Source organism: Sciurus carolinensis, chromosome 11 (genome assembly GCF_902686445.1).
Source record: "Sciurus carolinensis chromosome 11, mSciCar1.2, whole genome shotgun sequence".
NCBI classification, from domain to species: Eukaryota; Metazoa; Chordata; class Mammalia; order Rodentia; family Sciuridae; genus Sciurus; species Sciurus carolinensis.
In genome coordinates, this window is record NC_062223.1 from 119602721 (window position 1) to 119629013 (window position 26293).

The following is a 26293-nucleotide window of genomic DNA, read 5'->3' on the forward strand; positions in this document are numbered from 1 at the left end:
TCTAATCTCGAGTACATACTTCTAAAAGGGAGAAGTATTTTAATAGCCTTTTCAGATAATTATAGATTATTGACATAGATTCTTAAAAGAGATACAATGTAGAATCTAAAAACATCAATGAAGTTTTTATATTCCATTACACTGAAAATCCATTGGCCCTTTTTATACTTTAAATGTGTGAGGAAAATACCTTTTACCCAAGCATAGTTTTAGATGTACTATTTATTTATTTGGTGCTGGATATTGAACCCAGGGCCTTGTACTTGTGAGGCAAGCACTTTACCAACTGAGCTATATCCCCAACCCTACCCATGCATGGTTTTATAATGTCCTTTATTGGTCATTTGGAAGCATTAGTTTACTGAGTTAAACATGGCTTCCAAATGTTGACATATTTTTATATAATGTCAAAATCACATTTTTTAATTAGAGCTTTGTAGTTATACATATTAGTTGGATTCATCCCAAAAAACTCATACATGCATGGAAATCGATTTCACTTCATGATCTCCCCAACCCTTTCCCTTCCTATTCTCCCCTCTCCCATTCTTCCTCTACTTGACTTCCTTTCACTCATCTATTAATCTATACTTGATTGGTTCCTTATGTAATCTTATCCTTCCATCCCTCTTTCCTTTATTTTACTCTAGCTTCCACATATGAGAGAAAACATTTGACCTTTGAGTTTCTGAGTTTGGCTTATTTCACTTAGCATGATATTCTCCATTTCTATCCATTTACTGGCAAATGCTATCATTCTTTTTTATGGCTGAGTAGATCTATACCACAGTTTCTTAATCCATTCATCTATTGATGGACATCTGGGTTGATTCCATAATTTAAGGATTATGAATTGTCCTGCTAAAAACATTGATGTGGAAGAATTGCTGCAGTATGGCAAAAAATCACATTTATTAATTTCCCAACTGATCATATCAGAAAAGTATGGTGTTAGATGCAAATTTCAAATACTAATTTTTCCTCAAAATCTTGAATTTTATGATTGACAATACAGTTGTCTTAAAATGACAGGCTCACTTTTTTCATTTTTGAGAAAATACCTGCCAAATTCTTAAGCCTGTACATCCATTGCTTACACTCTCTCTTTGAGATTAAAGTGGTCTTCTGTTTAGAAAGTGAAAAAAGAGTGAAAACTGGCTTGTTTTGGTTTCATCCTAAACATCTGCCAGAGTGATTTTCCTTCAGTCTCAGTCATGGTGCTTTGATTTGCAGCAGGTGTACTTTATGCAAGCTTACCATATCATTACAGAAAAAAAGAAGGTGTGGGGCTGGGACATAGCTCAGTGGTGGGCCCACAAACCCCAGATCCAATCTCCAGCAACAGCAAGATAAGAAAAATGTGTGTATTCAAGGATTGTGACTTTCATAAAATTATTAGTTTTTTAAAAATTTTTTTGGTGTGTATGTGTGTGTGGTATTAGGGATCGAACCCAGGAGCACTTAACCACTGAGCCATTTTCCCAGCCCTTTTTTGTATTTTATTTTGAGACAGGGCCTTGCTAATTTCCTTAGGACCTTGCTAAGTTGCTGAGGCTGGCTATGGATTTGAGGTTCTCCGGTCTCAGCCTCCTGAGCTGCTGAGATTACAGGTGTGCTCCACCACACTAGACAAAATTATAGTCCTTACTACTTCACCCACGGTGTTCTTGAGTGAAACTGGCAGGTCTGTATTGCAAGTGAGCAGTGAGGGATGAAGTGATTGTGACAGGTGTCACAGCCTTGGCCCAGCAGCTTCACCTTCCTTTGTTTCTGTGTCATCAGTGCAAATGACAACGTGGTAAAAAGGCAAATGGTGTGTTAGTAGTTTTATGAAAATAATTTTGATTCTCCAGAGCCCTGAAAGCATCTTGGATCCCCAGAGTTTTCCAGGCCGTACTTGGAGAACTGTTGGTGTAGTGAAAAGAACCCGAATGTAGAGGATTGGGATTTAGTCCCACCTCTTCTACTTACTTGTCCTGTGACCTTGAGCAGTCCATATTCTTGGTTTCCACTTTCTCATCTGTAAATCAGGGAAAATAACAGTCAACAGTTGTGAGGATTGAGTGAGAAATTACCAAGCAGGGGTTGAGTCTCTCCAGAGTTGTTTTTCATTCTAGGATCTTAATCACAAGATCAGTTAGTTTAGAATATCTCTCTTGCTAATACAGCTCCATTTTTATGTCTTATAGCTTTGTATGTCTAAACCCTAGACTCCTGGCAGGAGCTATTAGGTATTTGTCTTCATTTTAAAAAAGAATCCTCGAGTTTAACCTGATTGTTCTTTATAAATGTAAAGAAAGAAAAATGATCCTTTACATTTGATCTAGCAAGAACTTTGGTTTTAGAGAAACCTGTGTCTTGGGCTTATTCTGTTTTGGTGCTGCTGTTGTAAAGGAACTGAGCGCTGGCCTGTGGCTCAGTGGTAGAGTACTTGCCTCGGGTTCACCCATGCATAGTCTGGGTACCATCCCCAGCATGACAGATAATACAGGATAATACAGTAGTGGTAGTAGATGTTCCAGAAACTTTCCAGTAATTCTGTAGTGATTTGCATCTAGCTGCAGGCCCCCTTCCATATTGCAAGGTATGTCTTCTAGTCAGAGCTAGATCTTGGTAGTTTTGAAACATCTTTATGCTCTTCAAATATGTGAACTGTTTACTTTTTAAATTCCTAATGGGCGTCTGAGTTATAGGTTATTTGATGAGTTTATATTTGTCTTCCTAAAAATGCACCGATTGCCATGTGTGCTGCACTGCAGAGAGTCAGTCATGACAATACTTTGAAACCTTTTCTGAACAAACTTGAGAGCCCAGCATCATGACCTAAAACCTAGTATAGAGCTGGATTTCTGGTTTTCCTCTCCATCCCAAGGAAACAAGAGCAAACCAAACTTGAGTTCTCTGTAGTCCCTGCTCTGATTTTAGCCTGTTGTCTCACCTGGAACAAGTCATTTACCTTATCTGGGTCTCAGTATTTTCATCTCACCCTGTGGAAGTTGGTTGAGGATTCTTCTCCTTAAGGTCCTGCCAAATCAGATGGCCTGTGAACTTGATGACACAAGAGAGCTTACCCACTGGCTTGCTGGATCATCTTAGGTGACCTGGTATTTTGTTCCAGATAAGGGTGTGATTTTAGCCTCACTCACTGAGGTCTGTCCCTGCAATTCTTTCCTCTGCTTTGGGCATCTGTCTTGGTAACTTCCTCCTGTTCATTGTTACCTGCGTGTGATGAAGCATTATTTTCCTCTCCTCTGTTGTCCTGGTCTCACTGCCAGTTTACAAGAAACTTGGAGCCTTTTGTGGAAGAGGATCTGACATTCCTGGTTCCCCAGGAGACTTGAACACTGACTGAGACTGTGAGGTCCTATCTCTATTCCAATTCATGTCCTGAGTGATGGCTTGTTCAGAGAGGTTTATGAAATGTGGAGATGTCACAAAAGTTGAGTCCCTGAAATACGAGCTAGCTGAATTAATGGTTGCACTTGGCAAGCAAATACGCCATTGGAAAAACTGTTTTACCTGCAAGAATAAGTCTCAGACAACTTGGAAGTTTTCATGCAATAAAATATTTACAAATTAATAACTCAGGTGAAAGGAGAGGAGGTGGGACAAAACCATTTATTTTAAGTAAAAGACAAAAATAAAGAAAAGCCCTCAAATATTTTCAAACTGTCTTCCTCTTAGAAATTGTCCTCTTTGGGATAAATTCTAACCAGGCCATCAGTGACATTTAGCTGTAATACATATAGAGCCTAATGTTTGCTTCCTGTGGGGATATTTGCACTCTAATGGAAGTATGTAGGCAAGGTTTTGGTCTTCAAACATGAATTATGATTAACTTAGATCCTCAGCTTTTTTCTTCCTCTTCAGAAATGTTCTAAGCTGAATTGCAGTGAAGACTAGGCAAACCTGGGAGATAAAATAAGCAGCATCTTGCCATCTGAAGCCAGAATAGCTTGGCAGCAGTGACTGAAGAGTCAGTTGATTAATTGGTGAACTTATTTCCAGCTTTGTTTCAGAAAACAAAGATTTACACAGGAGCACAGTATTTGGATATGATTTGAGAGAAAAATGGACCTTAAGGAAGGGAGACCAAAGATTAAAATCATTAAAGTATTGGTTACTGGTCCTGTGATTTCCTTCCCTTCTCTCCTCCTTCCTCCCTCCCTCTGTCCTTCCGTCCCTTCCTTCTTTCCCTGGTTCTATTCCAGCTGTGGCCAGGTCTTTTGGCAGCCCATCTCCACAACTAAGCACTTGCATGAGCGCCCTTCTGCTCTCGGTCTGTCACACGCGACTGACCATGTGGTTTTCCCCCACACACTACTTTCATGCTGACATTTGCCGGCCCAGGAACCTACACTGGCCCCATGGTCACTGCTCCGTCGAGACCAAACCTGCTTAGTTTCTGAGATATGCATAATGGATCCTGCTGGCTCTATTTCCCTCCTGGCCCTGCCATCATGATTCTGAGCCCTTTCCTCCTGTAGTCTTGGCTTCCTTCCTGTCTCCCCGTCAGGCGTTCCCTGTGCTGCCTCCATCTTTGCACCACTTCCTCCTCTCTATCTACCCAGACCCTGCTCATCTGCTCAGGCCCGGCCTTCTTCTTTCTTTCCCATTCATCATTCTCCCTCATCCCCCACCCGACCCTCACACCTCCGCTGAGCAATGCAAGTGTGTTCAAGCGCCTGCTCTGTGCACCACGTTTTGCAGAGGATTCAAAGCTTAGTGCTAAAAATAATAGGTACACCTCTCTGAGTACACACTGTGTCAGGTGCTGTCCAGCTGCTATACGTTACCCCTAATCTGCACAAGGACCCAGAGAGGTGAGTGGCTTTCCTCCCTTTTTTTTTTTTGGCAGACGGGATCACTGAGATAGTGGTGATTCTGATGCTTCTGCCAGGATTCAAGAAGGGTCTATCTGCCACTAAAACTTTGTATTATCCAGCTGCAGGAATAGTTTCTGTCCTTAAAAGTGTTTATAATCATAGTGAAGAGAAGTCCACGAATGTCACGTTCCTGCCTTTCTCCCTCACTAGACTGCAGTTAGCCATGCAGAACTCAGGAGAAATCCGGAGACGTTTTCATTTCATTCAAGGCATTAGATCTTGGGAATGGCTTGAACGTAGCTGAACATTAATGAGGCTGGGTGGGACAGAGCAGCGGGGCCCTGGGCTAGGAAGTGGGGAGACCAGTACAAGACTCTTGTAATGAGAGGCTTAAGTTTGACAAAGTGACGAAAGAAAATGCAATAGTTGAGGTGGAACTCACACACTGGCACAGAAGTTCACGTGCAGCATAGAGGGAGGAGTCAGACTTCTGTCAACCTAGGAGACTTGGTCTTGCCATTAATAGCAGTAGAGGAGCATGGAGCGGGGAGACGTCCCGAGCGAAAATTAGTTCAGTGTTGACTGTGTCGTTTTAGTTAGCAGTGTATTGACTTAGGCCTGTCTACTGTAGATACAGCTCTGGGACAGAGTGGAGTTGAGCCCTACATGTTTGTTGTTCCACTTCAGTTAAGGACAGGAGCTTTGTGTTCATGAATGCTCACGTTGAAAGTACTTTAGAGTTTGTCAGCTGATGAACAAAATGGGGTTTATCCATGTAGTGGAATATTATTTGGCCATTAAAAAGGAATGAAGTACTGATACATGCAACACAATGAACCTTGAGAAACCTATGCTAAGTGTGGTCACAAAAGGCTACTTTTGTCTGACTTGTTTATGTGGAATGTCTGGAATAGGTAAATTCATGGAGACAGAAAGTAGATTGTTGGTTGTCAGAGGGTGGGGAGAGGGCAATTATTAATGGGAATGGAGTCATGACAATGTTCTGGAATCGGGTGGCGGTGATGACTGCCCAAACCGATGCACACACTAAAGCCATTCGAGTGTACGTTTTTAAATGGTGATTTTATGGCACATGGACTATATCCTTTTAAAAATTAGAAGAAAAAGGTACCTCCGGAATCACCTACTCTGTCCCCATACCAAGTGACTCAATGTCTCCATCCATCCTCTGCTTACGCTAAAGATGGCTCACATCCATCACAGGGAACTTACTCGGCACAATCAGCCGTTCCAATGTTACAGGTCTCCAGTTGTATAAAAAGCGTGGTCTCTGAACGTCAGATGGTCCTGACTTTGCCACTTGCTAACTTGCGTGACATTGGGCAAGATAGTTAATTTCACTAAGCTCCAGTTTCATCATTTGCCAAGTGGAGGTAACCTGCCTCCCAGGGCTGAGCTGCGCCACCAAAAATAATGCACGGGAGGCGCACAGTGTCTCGCATGCCATAAACATTTGATAAATGGTAGCAATTAGTTTTTTATCTCTTGCCTGCTCTTCACAATACCAAATACCTAGTGAGAGCTCAATTACTACACTGCTTTTGGATTGCCTGAGAGCCCCAAAAGTCTGTTGTACCAAGTTGAGGTACATAGGGCAACAGCATAATTGGAATGAGTTATGAAAATGTATGGCTTGTTTTTGTTTTTTAAGAATCTCATTAGAATCTGCTGATGCATTTAGATCAGGTCAATTTGCCCAAAGTTTTGTTTTTCCCTTCAAGGGACCTGTGTACCATGTGACAAATGATAGGAGGGGCTTTGGAGGGATCTCCACAGCTGCAGGATGGCCAAGACGCTGGGAGAGCCTTGTGCTGTGTTTCAATGTTCTTTTCCCCCTGTCCCAAATCTCTGATGATATTAAGAGAGTCGAGAGCAGTTTTACTTAGCATAAGGTGCTGATCTGAACTTTCCTACCATCCCACGCTCTTTGGAAATTAACAGATACAAACAGAAAAGTAGTTTGTAAAGTACATGAAAGTAATGAGGAGTTGTTTCCTAGATTCTTGTCCTAACCTCAGACTTCTTATCCTTGTTTTGGCCAGGATTGGACAAGTACTGTGAAATGATGTGGAACCAAAAACTTAGACAGGAGACAATTTATTTAGGTTCAGTCATCTAGAAGATTCGGCAACCTTTTATAAGCCATTTGTTATAATATGTGTCTAGTGCAATCCTGGTGTTAGCTGAAGATGTCTCTTGTAGTGCTTCATAAAACACTGTAATAAACCCAATGGAAGCAACCTTCAATAGCTTTGCACCAAGAGAGCGTCCCCTCCCACCTCACCTTCCTCTGCTTCCGACTCCCCGCCCCCTAACTCATTCCCCTGCTGGGCAGCTGGAACCACAAATCACCGGTGCTACTTTCAGGGAAATAAAAACACCTACAATCTCCCTGCCCACCCCCCCCCCCGCCCCCCACCCTACTGGCTGCTCCTCAGATGTCAGTAGTGTGAAGTATTTCCCTTAATCAATGTTTTAACCTTCTTGTTGATATTTATTCAGCTCTGTTGAATATATGGTATTAAACCAAGCTCCATGGATGGGAGAGTAAATCTAAATTTCTCTGTGTTCTCTGGAGACATCATAATATTTCCTATTATCCGAGGTTATTGCTTTGCTAGGATATTAACGAGCAGCTTCTCTACTGGAAACTACATTGCTTCCCTTTTCTTTCAGTCCCCAAATAAAACAGTTTTGAATTAGCATGGAAACCAAGTTTAATTTCTTGACTCATCTCCTCTGGGTTTGAATCGCCTTCTCTGTTTCATGCCATTGTGGATAATTTGGTTGCGCGCCTGTCCATTTCCGCTGGTCCTGCCGCTGATAATATGATCAAGCCCCCCCTCCCCCTCTCCGTGGCTTTTCATTCTCTTGTAAATTATTTCTGATCCTGTAAGCTGTATTTTCTTTATTTAGATCCAAGATATCATTAGGGAAGAGGGCTGAACAAAAGAGCCCTTTCCCCTTTCTCTCACCATGTGTTGGTGATGCTGGTGGCAAAGCATGTCTGGCTGGACCATCGGTCCATGTCTTCTGTCCTGGTCACAGGGAAGGTGCCTCGTGTGTAGTCCAGATGTGTCATGGCACTTTGTTTACACTGATTCTGCTCAGCAATACTCTTCAGCTAATGGTACTTTGAAGTTTTTATTATCTAACATTTTAAAAATGTTATCTATGTGCTCTGTTAAACACAAATAATACACCATGGTTCTGTCTGGATTAGGGTCTTTAATGCTTAGTTTTAGCCTTTATAACTAAAATCTAACTAATCTATAAATCTAATCTATAACTAAAAATGGATAGTGGATCACATCTGGCATCTTGGGGATATTTTCCAAATGTTTTCTATTAAATTAATAAACATTGGACCCTGCCCCTCAGGGAGAGTGAGCCAAAACCAGGTACATGCATAAAATAAGGCACAAAATAAAGAAGACATAAATAAGATATAGGTGAACATCTTTTAAAAGTAAGGTTGATTTTTACCTTAATTTTTTCTCTTATTTCAAGTGATAGGTTGAAGTTTCTAGCTATGTTCATCTCACCTCTGTTTTTCCTTCTACAAAGAATGTTTTGATCTTTTCATTGGCCCAAGGCAAAGCAGGTGACTTTACTCAGTGACCAGAAAAAAAAAGCCTGGAACCTTAAGGGGCAAGAGTTTAGATTGTAGCTCACTTAAGTGGTGCAGCTTGGCTCTGTGGCCCGCTCGGGCACCTGGGGTCCTATTTGAGGTGTGGGAGGGCAATGGGCTCCTCGGCATGTGACTGCAGTGGGAGGGGTTGTGCTCGTTTCAATGCCGGAGATGCCACTTCAAGGCACATCATTTACTGAATAGGGCACTTTTCTGTCTTGGGAATGGGGGCAACACACCCAGAGGGTTGAGATGAGGAACAAATATGATGGTGGCTGTGAAGACACATTGTGAAGTGTGCAGTGCTTTGCAAATGTTAGTTGTTACCAAGTGCAGTGGTGAGATGGACTCTGCACCTAAGTGCTGACAACAGGAAAGCATCCTGAGAACGTGGACCACTCGGTGTGTGTGTGTGTGTGTGTGTGTGTGTGTGTGTGTGTATAAATGTATTCTTCCATGCACCCAGGTGTTTTTGTTTTGGTCCTGGGGCTGGAACCCAGGGCCTGGCAGATGCTGAGCCTCGCCCCCACGCCGGGCAGCGCTATGGTTCTGAGGACTGAAATTATGGGCCAACCACCCTGGAGGTGTGTTCAGGGCAGGTCTGTGTCACAGGGGTAGGCCAGCTCCTGGGCCCATGCAGGTCCATGCCTGCTCACAAGGGTATAGCCTGTACCAAGGACAGTGCCTACCACCTAGAATACACTGAATAATTCTCCAAATTCAACTAAAGTTGAAAAACACAGCCCCCGGAGTAACCTCTGGTATTTAATAACACCCCCATCCACTTCTTTAGCCAACAACACTATAAAACAGATCCTTTTATTGCTACTGGAAAATAAAAATCTTGTCTTTGGGGGTTAGGGGAGAGAAGCGTACTTCCTATTTCGGTTATTAAGTGGATAGGTATTTGTGTACAGGTGTTTTTGCCTGGGTCTATCTCTTTTGCTGGTATTTTTCAAATTTTGTTCCCCTTTCCCCACTAAATTTTTAAGACAACCATATCACCTCAACTATGTCCTAATTAATTTGCATCTGGAAAGCAGTGGTCTCCCTCAGGTTGGGGGGAAGGGTGGCTTAGAGTCCATTTGTATTTAGAGGAACAAGATGTTAACTGTGTGTACTGAGCTTTACCCAGGTGCTTAATGCTTGAAAATGCTTGAAGGAAACCATCCTTCCTACAGGATGAGATGCTGGCTGCCTCCAAGGTAGACAGGCAGTGGATACATTGAGATGCTTCTTTGCATATTTACTCCACCTACTGTTTTCATTCCTGAATGTGTGTGTGTGGTGTCTTAGGTCATTTTAAAAGCGAACATGATGTTCCCCTATTCAGACTGGTCTTATTTTGGAACTATCATTCTCACATGGAAATATCTGGCCTTTTTCAACTAGGCCATTAGTGCTATTTACCTACTAACACTTGTGTATGTCAATAACATTGCTTTTGTCAATAGAGCACTTAAGTAATTACTGCATTTTCTAGTATTAAGCATCTTCACACATTTAAAGAAAAGTGCCCATGTATCTAAAATAAAAGGCCCAAATATATAGGCAAGTCCGTCATTGTTTTGTGTGTGTGTGTGTGCTGCTGGGAATTGAATCCAGTGCCATAGGCAAGAAACTCCTTTCAACTAGAAGTGTCCCATTTCTCCAACTATTCAAATTTCCTTTTAGCCTTGGGCCAAGGAGAGGGGCTGAGAATCCAAGAATGAGAGATGGAAGGTACCTTGTTCAGCCTCCTAATCCACTGCAGAAATACCCTGTAGGGCAGTCCTGGCAGACTGCCATCCGTGTGCTTGTATCTTTCCAGTGCTGGGGAGCTCATTCTCTCCCAAAGGCAACTCATAAATTCTTTCTTATTTGAGCTAAAATCAGCCTCTCTGTGACTTCTATCCTTTGGTCCTGGCCTAACACAGGGAAGATTGTAAATATTTGAACACAACTACCACATCTTCCTTTAGTCTTTTTAAAGTAAGATAACTGAATTCTTCTAAAATTAAGATTTCTGCCTGGTATCTGGAAGAAGGAGAATAGAAATGATCGCACCTTGAACTTCTCCTTTAATGGCAGCTATCTGGCTGAGCATCCATCCTACTATTTCATACTTGGGCACATCCCAAGGATGTCGTTGCTGTTGTTTTCAGTCCTGGAGATGGAACCCAAGGATCCTCCGTCACTGAGCTGCATCCACAGCCCTTTTTATTTTTTATTTTGAGACAGGGTCTTGCTAAGTTGCCCAGGCTGGTCTTGAATTTGCATCCTCCTGCCTCAGCCTCCTAAGTAGCTGGGATTACAGGAGTGTACCACCATGCCTGGCTAGTATGGTTCTCCAATGTAACCTACCCCTCATTTAGCTGGGGCAATTAGAACATCTGTCCTGGGGGAACAGAAATCCTGCTTATTCCTTTTGTTATTCTGAATTCCTAGAGGGAGCTCAAGCTCTTGAAAATTGCTATGAGATAAAATATAAAGGTTTTCCTTTAGGAGGGAAAATTAAATGCGCCAGACTATGTTTTTTGAAAGTAGAAACCATGTCCAATTTTTCTTTCTGTCCCCTTTAGTGCCTAATATCTTACCTGACAGAAGCTACTCAATGAATTATTGCTCCACTGAGCTGAAAAGACAACTGGCCAGCATCATGTTGAAGTACAGGTGTATGTTGAAGTGTAGATAATATTTGTGTAAAGAGACATACATGTACACCTATACGCACGTACCCATATATCCATATATGTGCACACACCTTTTTTTGCCTTCAAATATCTCCATGTCATTGCGTCATAATTCACAGGAAGACAATGTCACTGTTGAGACAAAACTATACCCTGGATAAATTCCAAACACCTGGGGTAATATGGAAAGTGCTGCCTTCTTCCTGATATCCTGGGGCTGTTGCATGGAGATGACAGATCCCGTGCTCGGAACCTGCCATTGCTAAATTGATTAAGCTTTACTCCCCGGTCGAAAAGGCTGCACTATCGCTCATCTTCCCACCTCTTGGCCTGCTCATTTGTGTGGTCTCTTCAGTCGCCCCTGGAGATGGAGAAGGCAAACAGTGAAAGGATGGGGGAAATGCAGCTCCCTTGCTTACATTTTCCCCTTCCTCTGACTTAAAGGAGCTTCATCCCTTCCCACCTGGTCTTGGACCAGCATTCTTCCAGCCCAGCGCTTCCCTCCCCAAAGCAAGTATCTTTAACATGGTGTAATTGGTCCAACCTGGACAAACCGCGGGAATCAAAGGAGAGGTGGGTGTGGGAGGAGGAAGCACATCGTGCTGAGATGTGAGTGCAGGACCGCAGCTTGGCGCTCTGGTCTTGAGTCTTCATTTGTGCTTGAGTGTCAGTGCCCCTTTCTCCAGCTACAGGGCAGCTCTGTGGAAGACTCGCATGGAGAATTCTGGGCTTTTACCCATGCTAGTGAGGCCTCCCTTGTCCCCAGCTCTTAAATTGCCATACACCACGCACTTCTTCTCTATCTCCACCCCGCCTTGTAGCCTGGACAATAATCACTTAACTGAGTTAAGTGATCATTGTAGGTAAATGATGCCAACAGAAAACACCCCAAGTCAGAATGGGCCAGAATCGTTAAAAGAAGGAAAATGTACAGTCTACCATAGCTTTTACTTGACTTTGAATTTCAGGAGGACTAATCCTGGATTCATCTTGTTTTCTGTTTTGCCTGGCACCTAATAGGTACCAAAGATCTCTTGAAGAACTAATTGAGTGGCAGCTGAACTCCTCTGCAGAGGAGTAAATGGAGACTGGGACTTGTGGTGGGCATGAATCAGGTTCCCACGTTAGGGCTGTAGCACTCAGAGGCAGGTTGTATTTCGATCAAGGACTATCCAGATTTTCATTTTAATTTCAGTGTGAACAGTATCCGTTATGCCTAGACTAATAAAACGCAGATAAGAGGTGTTGGGGGAAGGGTTGTCATACGGCTGTCAGTGGGGCTGTGGCTTTTTACCATTAGTTGTAGTCTTTGCAGCCAGTGAGGTGGAGCAATATGGGGTGATGAGGCTTAAGGACTATGTGATGTCTAAACCACACGCTACATATATTTGTTCTTTGCCAACACTTGTCCATGATGTCACTGGGGAAACTACTGCTTATTTCATCCTGTAAGGCCTGAGTACAAATCAAAGAACATTTATCCTTCTAACTTCAATTCCATTTCCAAACTGATTCCGTTAGACACTATCCTTTAGGAATGAACCATTTGTCCCCAGCACAGGCAAGAGGACACAGAGGATTTACTTTCATTTAATCTGGGGCTCCAGCGAAGTGCTCCGATAGGATTGATGGTCTGTAGCACTGTATGGTAATACCAATGTACAATCAGCCTCTGGCTTCCTTCAACCTCACGTTCCTCAAATGTGAACTCTGACTTCAGCCCAGATTTGTATAGACTTCAAGCATAGCGAGGACCCACAGTGCCATATTTGCTAGCTGGGGAATGTCACCTGACTTATGGGGGCTAATAACAGGAGCAACTGTGATTTGCCAGAATTGTGGACCCCACTAACTTTCTCTATAGTCTGTATTCTCTATGAACTTGCGATGAGCCTTTGAAGGGACCTTTGGAAAAGAAATGGCAGGAGAAGCTAAAATATAAATCCAGAGGACAAGTTCACAGTCTATTAGAGCAGACACAAAACAAGTAGGTAAGCATAATCTCTGGTATGTGCAAGTGGGGTTCAAAGAAAGAATTCATTCTGTTGGGAAGGGACAAGATAGCGAGGTGTGACATGCTTCTGGCAGGAGAGGATTCCTAACGTGAGTTCTGAGAGGTAAAAATGTACTCATGTCTCTGTGTGTAGGAGGGTGTGAGGAGTCCAGGCAGATTTCCGTGTATTAAGGCAGCAAGGTGTGAGGTGGGATGACCAGAGAACCTGGACTACTTGGTACTGATGGAGGATGAGCCAACCAGAGGCAGAAAATGGGAGGGGAAGGGGCAGCGAGCAGGGGCCTCGTGTCTGTGCGGAGGAATTTTAGATTCAACTTCACCTTTCCAGTTATGTGGGATGGTGGAAGGGTTTTTAACTTGGGTGTGAAGTGGTCGGGCTTGTTTTAAATACATCACTCTGCAGGCGTTTGGGGGTGTATGGAGGAAGCCAGTCCACGGGCAGGGAGATGGTGTGATGGTTTTTAAGAGACAGTGGCATGATGATGGCATGTGAGGACAAGTCACCCAGTCACTGTGCCTCAGTTGGCTCCACTCATGCACTTAAGAACCTTTAGAGGGGACTGTGGAAAAGACATAGTAGGAAATTCAGATCGAGTATTCTTCATCCATGTCCCTGAGATAACTACGAAGAGGGAAGGAGCTGAAAGTAAATCCAGGAGAACAAACTCCGTCCTGCAGTCTCCAGCCTCTGGAAACTGGATCCACCAGACCTAACCATGATGCCCAAGCACACCCAATCCTGTCCAGCTGGCAGAGCAGAACATTCGGCCACCCCGGACGTTTCAGGAAAGAAGTCCTACAGGAGGGGGTCCCACTTCCCAATCCGTTTGCTTTTTCATTCAAGATCAGCCAAGCCAACTCACTGTTCTCTGACCTTCCCCTATTGTGGAATAAAAAATGACCTGGAATGACTTCTCACACCTAGAACTGAGCTTTGGAAGTTAACTTCCCTGGAACTGTGTTCTGATTGGCAAGTGGCACCAACGTTCAGGAGTAAAAAAGGTGGAGAGCAAGAAGTGAGTATCTTAAAAGAAGTCAGCAGCTAGCCTAGAGAGAAGAAAAAGACCTGGAAGTGAGTGGGGGACAACCAGCTGGGGCTAACAGCAGACTTCTCTGGCATTGATGCTCACCCTTGGACTTGGACTTGCAGGGACTCCTATTGCTAGGGGTGGAGACTTAGAAGAAAATCATATCCCCCTTGCAGGAAGGGAAGAAACTGGGATCCTCATGAAGCCACAGCCAAGGCTACCGCCAGCCATCAGTAATCTTTGGGATCTGCCAAAATCTCCTCCCCACTTCCCTGGTTCATAGGATGAGCTCACCAGGCCAAAGAATATGAGAAAGCATTTCGTTTTTATAGTATTTTCCTTCCCAGACACTTAGCCTCTGTGGTCTTGCTGATCTTGCATCCTTCCAGTAGGCTAGGGATTCATGCATGTCAGAGTTTGAAATAACTTTAAGACCATCCAGCCTACTTTCCTCATTTTTAGAGATAGAAACTGAAGCCAAGGGAATTGAAGTCTCTGACTGGGTCACAGGGATGTTCCTTACTCCTGCCAGTCTACGGCACTTTCTGTCAGATTATTTTGTCCCTTGTGCAAGTGAGGGGAATGAGTTCCAGAGTGAGAGAACAGAGCTGGAGTTAAACCTCAGCTGTGTAGCCCATTCACCTCAGGGCCTTAAACTTGCAGGTGATCTTAAACTTGAACAGGTTTCCTCATCTGTGACATGGGGTTAGATTTACTTTACACCTACCTTGCAAAGCTGATATGAAGGCTTTTGGAAGTCACATTTGTGTGGGTGGTTTGGTCTTGGCACACAGGTGCTAAATAATGTTCATCTGGAGAAATGGAGTCCTGTCCAGTATGGTGACTCCTCTTCCTAAGAAGCATTGAAACCCAGTGTGTAGGTGGGAGAGGGAGGACAAGGGCCTTGCAGAGCCACATTCCTCCCCCAGCAGGAAGTTCAGCGCTGGGGAAAAAAATGTCACTGAATATTCTACAGTCCACATACAAACCTTTCATGCCTGAGACCCAACCAAATATGTCTGGGAATGAATTTTTCACAGACAGTTTTTCTGAGACTGGGTGTGCTGATGATTGTAAGATAGGGACAGAGGGCAGATGCACTCCTGGGCCTTGGCTCATAAACTGACAGGCATTAAAAAGTCCCTCCTTCACTTAGAGTGTCAGATTCCAAACGTGCTTCATGTATCCACCCTCAAACAGTATGAGGTGTGTCATTAGAGACTCGGTGCTTTCACTTAACTCATTGGGGCAACATTCCTAAACCCCAACCTGCAAGCAGCCAAGCTAGCTCCGTTTTTTTTTTTTTTTTTTCCTTCAAATTCCTGCCAGCAGAACTGACTTCTTGGCAGAGCTGTCTCCTGAATGGATGCCCCAATAAAAGCCTTGCCTGCATGTTTGCTCACCTGACTCCATTACATTTCAATCCTCAGGGGGTCAAAAGAGCCCAGTGTTCAACATTAGTTGGGTGTGTGTGTGCGTTGCGGGGTGGCGGGCAGTGATCAGTTCGTTGGTCCTTTCCAGACAGAAGAACCCAGGTAATAGGTTTGAGGAGTTCACATGTCCCTTGGGCCTCCCGATCCAGTTGCACTCTCACTCCCCAGCCCCATTTTGCAGACAGCTATGATGTAGTAAAGGAGGATGGAACCGCATGTCAGGGGACTTGGTTGTCCCCCTGGTCCTGCCACATGTTACCTGTGTACTCAGGCTGGTTCCTTCACCTCTCCTAGCTGCTCTTCGTGGGTAACATGAAATGACAGCTCCTCCCAAGAAGTTTGTGTTCATTAAGTAGTTCCTTGGAACCATCAAATGCAAGCTGTTGCTGTTCAGCTCCCTGGAACAGGTGGAACAACGTGGTTCAATATGGTCTTGCCCAGAAAACCTCCCGCTCTCCATCTTCCGTGCCACCACCGAGGCCGCAGTCTTCGGTAATAGGGCACGCTCGTCCCTCGCGCTGTTCCCCAAACGCCACCAGGAGGCGCCCTTTGCCCACCGAAGCTGGTCGGGCTAATAACTCCCCGGGGCCGGGGTGGGCTGCCCCTTTGCGCAGGGCGGTGGAGGGTGCGGGCAGGGTGCGGGCTGCGTGCGGGTTGCCTACCTGAGCTCCAGACACCGCCGCGCCCGCGCCTCGGCCTGCCAAACGTCCGTCGTCCCGGCCCAGCGCCGCTCCCCAGCAGGGCGCCTGCCGCTTGGCCGGCGCCGGTAGCCGCAAGTTTGCGGGGTCTCTCGGACCCGCCCCCGGGCGGCCACTGCCGCCGCTCCGCTGCCCCTGCTCCTGGGCTCTGGGCGCGCCCGGAGGCGTCCGGAGTGGTCGCAGGGGCTTGCGGCTGCCCGCGGGGTGCGGGCCGGCCCCGAAGGGGCGCCCCCCCGGCCGGCGCGAGCGGGGCCGCCGCAGTTCCCTCGCTGCCCGCCGGGCGGCGCCCCGCGCCTCACAGCGCGCCTCCCGCGCTCCCCGCTCCAGGCTCGCTCGCAGCCGGACACAGACTCTGCCTTCGGCTGCCGGCGGATCGGGCTGGAGCCGCCGCGGTTGCTGCGGAAGAAAAAAAAAAAAAAAAAAAAAAAAAAAAAGGAAAACAACCGCCCGGCGGCCGGCAGAGCAGCACCCGGCCCCTGGCTCAGCCCCCGGAGTGCGGAGCCGCCCAGGTAAGGGCATCGGCCCGCCGCGGAGACCCCGGCCCGCACCTCGGGCTGCCCCCGAACCCCCCCGAGTGCCATCGCGCCGGCCCCCCGCCGCGCCGCACCCCGACTTCTGACGTCTCCGCCGCTCCTACCCTCGGGGGCCGCGGCCCGGCCCCCGCCCCCGCCTCTCCTCTCCCGCCTTCAGCCGCCCTGTCCCCGGCACCTTGGTGCCTGCGTCCCCCGATTCGCCGCCGAGCCCCCGCAGCTCTGCTCCCGTAGTTCCCCCAGTCTCCATCCCCGTCTGCCTCCCCGCTCTGCATCCCCTCCCTGGCTCGCCGTCCTCCCGCTGTGGTCCTCCCCTCCGGGTACAACTCCCAGCCCTTCCTCTGCCCCCTGCAGGGATGACGGCCCCTTCCCGACACTGGCGCTTCTCCCCCATCTCGTCACCCTCCGCTTCTCCCCGCGCCGCTCTTCCCCCGCTACAGTCCTCCTTCAAGCGCAGCCCTGCGTCCGAAGCCCTCTCCCTTCCCTTGCTGCCATCTGCCTCGACTGCCCCTTGCCCCTGCCCTGGACTCCGGCCACCACCACACCCCCCGCCCCACGCGCCGTCTTGCTTTGGCAGAACCAGCGTCCTATCAGAAATGACCCTCCTTCCCGCGACTAATGGGGCTCCCAGCCATCCCACCCTAGTTCACCCGAGTGGAAGTGAGGGAGAAACTCTATAGAGACCTGCATTAGGCGCGGGAGGGGGCTGGGTGGAGGGGGAGGGGAGCCGACTGAGATGCTCTCCCGTGGGGACTGGCAGAGCGGGAGCGGCTCAGACCTGGCGGGGTGGAGGGCGCGCAGGCGACTGCTGGGACAGGGGGTTCAAGGCGCTGTGAGCACCTGTGCCTCGCGCCTGGCTCCCTGGAGCTGAGGAAAGTGAGGGAGGAGGTGGAGCCTGGGGAGAGTTGGCTGAGGCCTTCGGTTGGGGGTTGGTCGCGAGGGGCCTGGGACAGGTCCCTCTGGCCAGGCTGCCTGGCAGTGGTGGGGCAATGCGGGCTGATTTGCTCCCCGCCTGGACCTTGGGCTGCTTGGTTCTTGGCATCTGTACTTGATGCTGCCATCTTCCTCCTGGTGCTGTTGTCTGGTGATGCCACGCGGTGCCACCTCCCTGCCTCCCTCCAGTGGCTCTCCTGGGCATGTCTCCCAGGGGCCTGGGTTGTCTGGAAAGAGGAGAGGAGCTCTGACTGGGTTGGACCTCTCTGCCCTGCAGTGGGTATTTCTTAAGACCAGACCAGGAGGTCTGAGCCCTGCCAGGGATGAAGAGAACTACCTTCACTTGCACTCCCTGTGGGTCACCTGGTGGTAGTGAGCTTCTAGGAGCACCCGGAAGCAGCTGGTGTGGCATCCTCTAGGATGGGGCCTTCTGGGTTGGCAGTGAGCATGTGAGAGAAAAATCCTGTCCTACATTAGTCCCTGAGTGTCTGTGCTTGCATGGTGGGCAAGGGGCTTGAGAGTCGACTGTGATCTGTCCTGTCAGGGAAGGAAGCTCCTGGAACTCCACTGGGCATCTATGGGCTTGCTTTATTTGCTGAAGCAGCAGCTCATGCTTCATCATTAATCAGGTTTATTATTTTCCTCACGGGCTGGATGTGTTCCTCAAGGTCATGACCCTTTGGAGAGTTAATCTAATATGCACACAATACAGTGGCTGGGTTTGTTTAATTTCCCATATTTTGTTCATTTTATGTGGCTTGGGCTTGCCCACCAGCCTCCTGCCCATCTCACCAGCTCCACCTCTCTCCTCTTCTGGACCTGTCACTTGAGCCCCAGAGGCAGGGCTGGTTCCTGGTGGGGAAGAGACAGGTGCTAGTGGAAAGAGGCTGGGAGGAGATCTTGGGTTTCCATGTTATCCCTTCCTCCTTCCCTGGGCATCTTGATCATTGACTGTTGTTTTTCCAGCACTGGAAAGTTCTGAGAGACTGGAGCTTCTTCCTAATGTTTCCTTACAGTTTCGTTTCCCTTAGGATGGGGAGGGGACTTTGATGTAATGGGAGAAAAGTGAACCGTTCTTTAGGAAGGTGGGCGGTGCTTTGGAAGGCAGAGGCCCTGGAGATGGGAGCTCAGCTCCCTGAGCTGGGTCTCAACCCAGAAGAGATGGTGATGGGAAGTGGAAGACAGGCCCTGAGTGGCATGGAAAACCAGCTCAGAAAGCAGGAGAACAGTGAGTGGGACAGCAGTGGTTATGCGGCTGGTGAGAGGGGGCAGCGGCAGTGTGCATGTGGGGAGAACACAGCTCTTGTCCCTGCTGCAAAGTACTCATTCCTCTGTGTGTACAGAGTACTCAGCTTTCCAGATGCCTTTTGGCAGAATGACTCTGACCCCCACCATGGCCCCATAAGCATTTGGTCTGTACTGCCAAACAGCCCCATAAGGAGGTATCATCGACCCACAGAAACAGAGGCTCAGAGAAGTTGAATGACTGATCCAAGGCTCCACAGTTATGCGAGAGGACTCTGGATTCACAGTCTCGTGCTCCTGGGTGAATCCTTGTCACTTTGTAAGGTCTCAGCTGCTCAGTCCTCAGAAAGGCCACCTCTCCCCGTCCCATGCTTCAGTCCATCTCTTTCACTCTCGCTAGTGATAGCTCAGCCCTTTCTTCCTTCATGTGGGGCAGACCATTTCTTACAGATGACCCTGTCTCAGAAGTCCTCAGTGGCTGTGGGCTCCTGGGTACAGTTCAGGTGCCTTTGCTCGGAGTTGAAGGCCTCTTGCCATGCGTGTCATCTGGCATGACCTTCTGCTCACCTGTATGCTCGGGCACCATTCATATGCTCTCACTGTGCACCTGTCCTTCCTTTTTTGTGTTGCAGTGCCAGGGACTTTACACACAGTAAGCAGGCGCTCTACCACTAGTCCCAGCCCCTGCCCTCTGCTCTCTTTTCTGCCCAACTACATCTTGCCCTGCCGTCAGAGTGCAGCCAGAAGCATCTATGGCACGGAAGGGGCACCAGCTCCGGCTGCTCAGTGTCAGACATGTGCAGGTACCTGTCCTGTCAACCCTCCTGGTGTGACCTTGGTACAAGCTGCTCAACCTCTCTGAGACTCACTTTCCTCTCCTATAAAATGAGGGTGATCTCCTGCTTCAGAGGGTTGGCAGCATGGAACGTGAGTGGTGGGAATGTGAGTGGACACAGGCAAAGGGTGGCTGCGGGTATCCAGGGCGTGTCTCCTGGGTGCCCTACCTACTCTCCCTGTCTGTGAGCTGGGTTAGTTCCCTACTCCTGCCCAGAATTCAGAACTATGTGCCCCTGTCTGTCTCTCCACTCAGATAGCAAATCCACTGAGGAGCAAGGCTTTTGCCTGCTGCCTCTTCACATCCTCCTGGCTCCTGCCAGGGCAAGCACTGTCCTTCATGACCTATAAACTGACCCCATGCATAGTGAGGACATAGAAATAATTATTACTTGATTATACTATTTTGTTACATAAAATAGGGTATGTTTTACATTTAGCAAATTCAGTATGAAAAAAAAAATCTCAGACCACAGCACCAGGCTGGGTAAATTATGGGAAGCAAGGCAGGAATCAATTTAACATCGTATTGACTGCATATTCTACTTGTTTTGTTCAATCACCCCAGCTGCCCTGTGAGTTAGATGTGCCAATCTCCACCTTTACAGATGAGAACAGGCAATCCCAGGGGCCCCACAGTGTCAATATACCCTGTCCCAAGTCAGACTCCAGATTCCAGAGACACTCAGATTTCTGTGCCTGGGCTCTGTGGTTAGAGGGGAACTAGTGTGAGGCAAGGTCCTGTTCTTCCTTCTGCAGGTGTATGATTTGGGTGGAGAGTATGCTGAACCCTGCTCAGGTGGATCCCCATGCCTGTGTTCACGTGCACCTGTGGATGTGAGAAGCAGGCTTTCCCACCTGGATGGAACCAGCAGGGCTGCACAGGCAGATCACGAGGAGAGAAGATGGAGTGAGTGGGCAGAATGGACGGGGCAGGTGCCGAGGGTCCGGTCTGCCGTAGAGGGCTCATTCAAGGCGTATAGGAGGGTAGGTAGAACTGATTGAATTCAAGAGGACCTTGAACTCCAGAGAGAAAAGGCTCAGGCAAATGCAGCAGGCTGTGGGGAGTCGCTGAAGATTCTTGGGCAGAGGAGTGTTGTGCCAAAAGAGGGGTTGAGGGCTAAGCGGGGGTGCACTTGAATGACATTTCCAAGGAACAGCAGAACGTGCCGACAGATTGGGTATAGCAGACGAAGGAGCAGGAAGTGTCGGGATAACTTTCAGATTTCTAGCCTGGGAGGCCAGGGAGATTGGTGATGCTGCTTTCAGAAATAGGGAAGCCAGAAGGGGAAGCAGGGCCCAGCCTGCAGTGAGGGGGTTGCCTGGAGCATTCAGGGACAGGGCCGTGTGGCCTACGGAGTTCCTGGACAGCAGCTTAGCAGTTGTGTGCAGTACTCAGGCACATGCTGCACGACGGGCTGGCTCTAGGGGTCTCTGATGCCTGAATTTTACCTCCCCAACTTCCTGCCTGTGCTCGCTGCCCGGTTCAAGGCCCCAGGATCTTGTACCCAGCACACCCTGCCCTCCAGTCCTCCTCCTTTCTGTGCCTGTTACCTCCAGGGGACAGAGAATGAAGCTGACATCCAGGAGGGCTGGAACTGCATCGGCTTTGCTCACTGAGAGGTCCCTAGTGCTTACAGAGAGCAGGTGCTAGTAAATATTTGTCCTGTTTAAGGGGCCTCAATGCATGTTTAGCAAGTGTTTGCTACAGAGCTAAATGCAAGGCCCGGTGGGCCTTAGACTCCTAGGAGCTGGTGTCCAGGCCTCCACAGCCTGGCTGCACTTCCTGCTGTGACTCTCCCCTCTTTGCGTCCAGCCATGTGGTACTGGCTTGTGTGACCTGAGGGAACCCCAAACTGGCAGGCCTTGCTTCCTCACTCAGTCTTGACTTTGACATGGGCTGCTCTTCAGCTCAAGGGAGGCCTTGGGGAATCCATAGACCAACTGCTGGGAGCCCCAACCTCCTATCCCTATGTCAGGGGCAGTTTTCTCAGAGGGAGCAAGGAAAACCAGGCAGTCACAGTAATCTCCGTGCAGGGTGCTGCATGTCATTGTGGCCACGAGGAGGCGAAAGGGAAGCCACGGTGTGCACCATTACCGTGGGCATCTTGGGGAGGGTGCCATGCTGTGGAGCAGCGGAAGAGAGAAGACTTGGAAGCAGGAAACCCAGGCTACAAAGCACTGCCTTGGTTTCTTCTCTAAAAACGTGGCCCTATAATAAACTTTACCTCTCAGAATTCCCATTTCAGTGAGGTGATCACATGGAGGCCCTGGGGGCTTCTGCCACAAGCCCCAGAAGGGAGCAAGGAGGGGCTGACCCTTTGGGACAGGGGAGTCCTATTGGTGGCCCACGAAGGTGACTGTGGAGTAAATGCATGTTTGGAATTGGAGTTTAAGGGCCAGAGTTAAAGAGGAGGATTTAATAGAATGAGAAATCAATAGCCCAGAGGAGGTTAAGATGTGTAAGTGAGTGGCCGGCTGCAAGGCACACTTAATAAAAAAGAAAAGTTTGAGATGATGTGGAAAATGGAGGCATAGCTCAGGGTAGGCGAGCTGGGGTGGACTGCTCTGCTCGGCCTTTTCTGCAGCCTAGTAGTGGCTCCTGAAGAAAGAAACTGGATTTCAGGAGCAATGTGAAGGGTGGCTGTCTGCAGCTCTCTCCCTATCAGGTGGCCTTGCTCCCTGGAGGCTGGGTAGTGCAGTGGTTGGTACTTCTGTATCAGGGTCTTCCAGATCCAGCCGTCTAGCTTAGGGTACAGAGCTAAGCCAGCTCCATAGCGACGTCTGTAATCTTGGCAGGTATGGGCACGTGCCCAGTCACTGGCAAAAGTTGTTAGAACTATTATTACATTACATTATTACATTTTTATCTTTATAGTATCTTGCTAGTCCTGTCTAGTACATAAGACCCTACAGAAGTAAAGCTGGGTGCAGTGATGCATACCTATAATCCCAGCAATTTGGGAGGCTGAGGTAGGAGGATCAGCCAGCCTTGGTAATTTAGAAAGACCCTCAGCAACTTGGCAAGATCCTGTCTTAAAATAAAAAATAAGATGAACGGGGGATATAGCTCAGTGGTAATGTATTCCTTGTTAGTCCCTCGTTCTGGTGGCAGGGGGAAGACTCCACAGAATAAAATCCCCAATGAGGTTGTCACCCGTTTGGGAAGCAGGAGAGCCTTTTATTTTATTTTTTTAAATGAGTGAAGTCTTGAGTGGATTTAATCTAAGCTCCAGACAGAAGAGGGCCTCATGGGGGTTGGGGGTGAGGTCATTTGTCCAAGCTGTACAGCCAGGGAGTGGCAGAGCTGGGGTGTAAGTCCAGTCTCCTGCTCCCCTACTAGTGTCCCTTTTACTGGGTTTTGTGACTGTCCTTGTTGGGGTGAAAGGGCTGAAAAAGAGGCTTCAACCATCTTCGTCCAATCCCAGCATCCAGACAAAATTGAACTAGTACGAAGCAGGAGAATGAATGACCTTGACTCTTGAGAGCCCTCCAACGTGAGCCCCAGGAGGCAGACATGGGGTTTGTTTTTCTGCCCCACACCAGGCTAACAGAGTAGATGTGAATTTAACAAAATCAATGACAATGACCATAATAATAGCTAATATTCAGTCAATTCTTATCATGTAGCATGCGTGATACAGTGGAGTCTTTGTATGTTATTTCAGTTAAAAATTCTCTTATTAACTACTGTAGACTAAATATTTGTGTCCCCTCAAGTTTGCATGTTGAAGTTCTAACCTTCAATGTTGTGGCATTAGGAGGTGAGGCCTTTGGGAAGTGATTAGGTCTTGAGGTGGGGCCCTCAGGAATGAGATTAGTGCCTTTATCACAGGGACCCCACAGAGATCCCTCACCTCTTCCACCTTATGAGGATGTGAAGAGAAGGAGCATCTGTGAAAGTTCTCACCAGACCCTGAACCTCTGGTGCCTGCATCTTGGACCTCTCAGCCTCCAGAACTGTGAGAAATAGATTTCTGTTGTTTATAAGCCACCCAGTCTATGTGATTTGATTATAGTGGCCTGAATGGACTAAGATATTAACTTCAAGGAACTCTTATTATACCTGTCTTACAGATGAGGAAGCTGAGATTCAGAACAGAGGACTCATTAGCCCAAAGTTCCAAAGCTAGTAAGGAGCAGAGTTGGAATTTGTAAGCAGGTAGTCTGATTTCAAACTCTGATGATACTTCCTGTGTGCGCCTGCCTGTGTGTGCATGCACATTTGCATGTGTATGTGAAATAGACACGAATCCTCCCCTGATGTCCTAGACTCTCCTTTTGGCTCCTTGACCACTCCTATTCCTCATCTCTTAGTCAAGAAAGCCAAAGCTCATTTCTAGAACTGACACCCTCATGCCCCACCCCTGGCCTGTCTGGCCACCAGCAGGTATGGTGACCTGGCAGTGGGGCCACCTGCACTGTGATGCTTTTCTTTCTTTGGTGTGATTTCTTTGACCTTGAGTGGAAGGGTCGCTGGCAATGTGTTGAATCAGTTAAGGATCCAGCTGTAGTCACAGTGAGACTGGACTGGAGGGGTTCGCAGCAGCCTCACTGGCGGGACCAGCCAGGGTCCAGTCTACTCGCCAGTTCCTCCCGGCTGGCTGGCGTGACTGCCCTGGGTTATGAGCTGGGGTTTCATGGGAGGGGACCTCACTGGGGTCTTCAGCTTTTTTCAGCAGCATAACTGGGGATCTCTTTGGGAAGAAATCTGATGGCAGCACTGTGGTGACAGTTATGGCTGTTCTTGCTCTTGATGGGCCTCCTCTAGCCTAGTTCAGTCCTAAGATCACTACAAATAACATCCTTAGCGAGGTTGCTGATAGGAGGGGCATTGGGGTCTTTCTCTTTGGTGGCAACAGAGGAGATTTCAGAGTTGGAGACTTGAGTGGGTTTAGGGAAGACCAGAAGGTCCTTCTGGAGTCATTTCATGGAACCCCCCGGCAGCCCCTCCCCAGCCTCTGTGAGCACAGCCCACCCTTGGGCTGAGGCTGCTGTGCCGCTTCTGGTGGTCAGTCACCTGTTCAAAGGTTTATTAGGTTCTGGGTGACTCCTCCCCCCACAAAATCACAAAGGCCTGTAAACCTGAGGGCGGGATAGGACTGGTAGAAATGACTGTCCCTGACTCTCAGAGTGTCAGAAACTAGCTGAGAACCACATTGTTGTTGTATGGGGAAGTGAGTTGGGACCCAGGACCACCACCCTCATCCAGCATTCTGTTTGCACAAGCAGTGGCAAAGGCCGTCCTCAAGAACACCTGCTCTTCCCGAGGTTGAGGATGAACGCAGAACAAAGCAGCCTTTGTCCAGGAATGACAGTTGCCTATTTGATTGCTGGGAAAACTAAAACCCAGGGAGGTTAAATGAATCATAGAATCTCATTCCTGGAAGGAACCTGAGATCATTGCATTTAACATCCCACCTGATGCTTCTCCAGACAGAACCTCCCGTGGATGTTACCCAGCCCCGGCTGCCCCTGTCCCTGCCTCCCCCATCTTCTGGAAGGCAACAAGGCTGCACACCTGCCGTGTTCCAGGTACTGTTGTAGATGGTACCAGTTTAGTGTCCAAGCCTCCCTGTGAAGTCTTATGTGTGAGGAAACAGACCCACAGCGATCACATAGCTTGTCCAAGGTGAGCCCCTAGTAGTGGTGGAGCCAGGATATAAATGAGTCTGCCCCAGCCATGCTCTTTTGTTTTTTTTGGTACTGGAGATTGAATTCAGGGGCGCTCAACCACTGAGCCACATCCCCAGCCCTATTTTGCATTTTATTTAGAGACAGGGTCTCACTAAGTTGCTTAGCACCTCGCTTTTGCTGAGGCTGGCTTCGAACTCGCCATCCTCCTGTCTCAGCCTCTGGAGTTGCTGGGATTACAGGCGTGCACCACTGCACCCGGCCCGGGTCTAGCCATGCTCTTGCCTACTCAAGGCAAGCCCCAGCATGCTGCCTGAAATGTGGAAGTGCTCAGTAAATATGGCTGACTCTCTTCTGAAGATACCAGAAGGTTCTGCCTTAGGTGGAGGCACCTCCACTTCCCTTGGGCCCTTATTCCACACCCCTCCTTGGACCACCCCCTTGTAACCCTTGGGATGTGAAGGTGCCCAGTGAGCAAGAAACAAAGTCGGTATTCAGTCCCATCCTCCCTTTGTTTCTGAGACTTTTTTTCCAGACTGAAAGCTCCTGACCAGGGAGGGGACAGTCACCTAGGAGGCTTAGAGATGTCCATAGCTTGGGCTTGCCTTCCGGGGAGACGGTTGCCTGGACCGGGGGTTGCCACACATCCACTGGTGAGTGTCCATTTCCAGAGTGCTTCCTGCATGTGGGACTGGACACGGCAGGTGCAGTAGGCATGCCCCAGGACGGGGTCCTCCGGAATGCCTGCAGGTCTCTGCTCAATCTGCAAGATGCCACAGTGGGCCTTCAGGATT

General features: G+C 48.1%; 2 protein-coding genes across 3 annotated transcripts in view; one reads left to right on the forward strand and one right to left on the reverse strand.

Annotated features, from left to right (window-relative positions):
- Positions 1-14775: 14775 nt before the first annotated feature.
- Positions 14776-17103, reverse strand: LOC124959665 (collagen alpha-3(VI) chain-like). The gene is made up of 4 exons (XM_047518021.1): positions 16961-17103; positions 16288-16719; positions 15885-16023; positions 14776-15045 (listed from the first exon to the last, which is right to left on the reverse strand). The coding sequence occupies exons 1-4, from the start codon at positions 17101-17103 to the stop codon at positions 15001-15003; spliced, it is 759 nt and encodes a 252-aa protein (XP_047373977.1). The 3' UTR covers positions 14776-15000.
- Grik4 (glutamate ionotropic receptor kainate type subunit 4) overlaps positions 16753-26293 on the forward strand; it is a 410214-nt gene continuing 400673 nt past the window's right edge. For both annotated transcript variants that reach the window (XM_047519151.1, XM_047519153.1), the window contains exon 1: positions 16753-16832. The gene's annotated coding sequence lies outside the window, so the exon portion shown is untranslated. The remainder of the gene's footprint in view (positions 16833-26293) is intronic.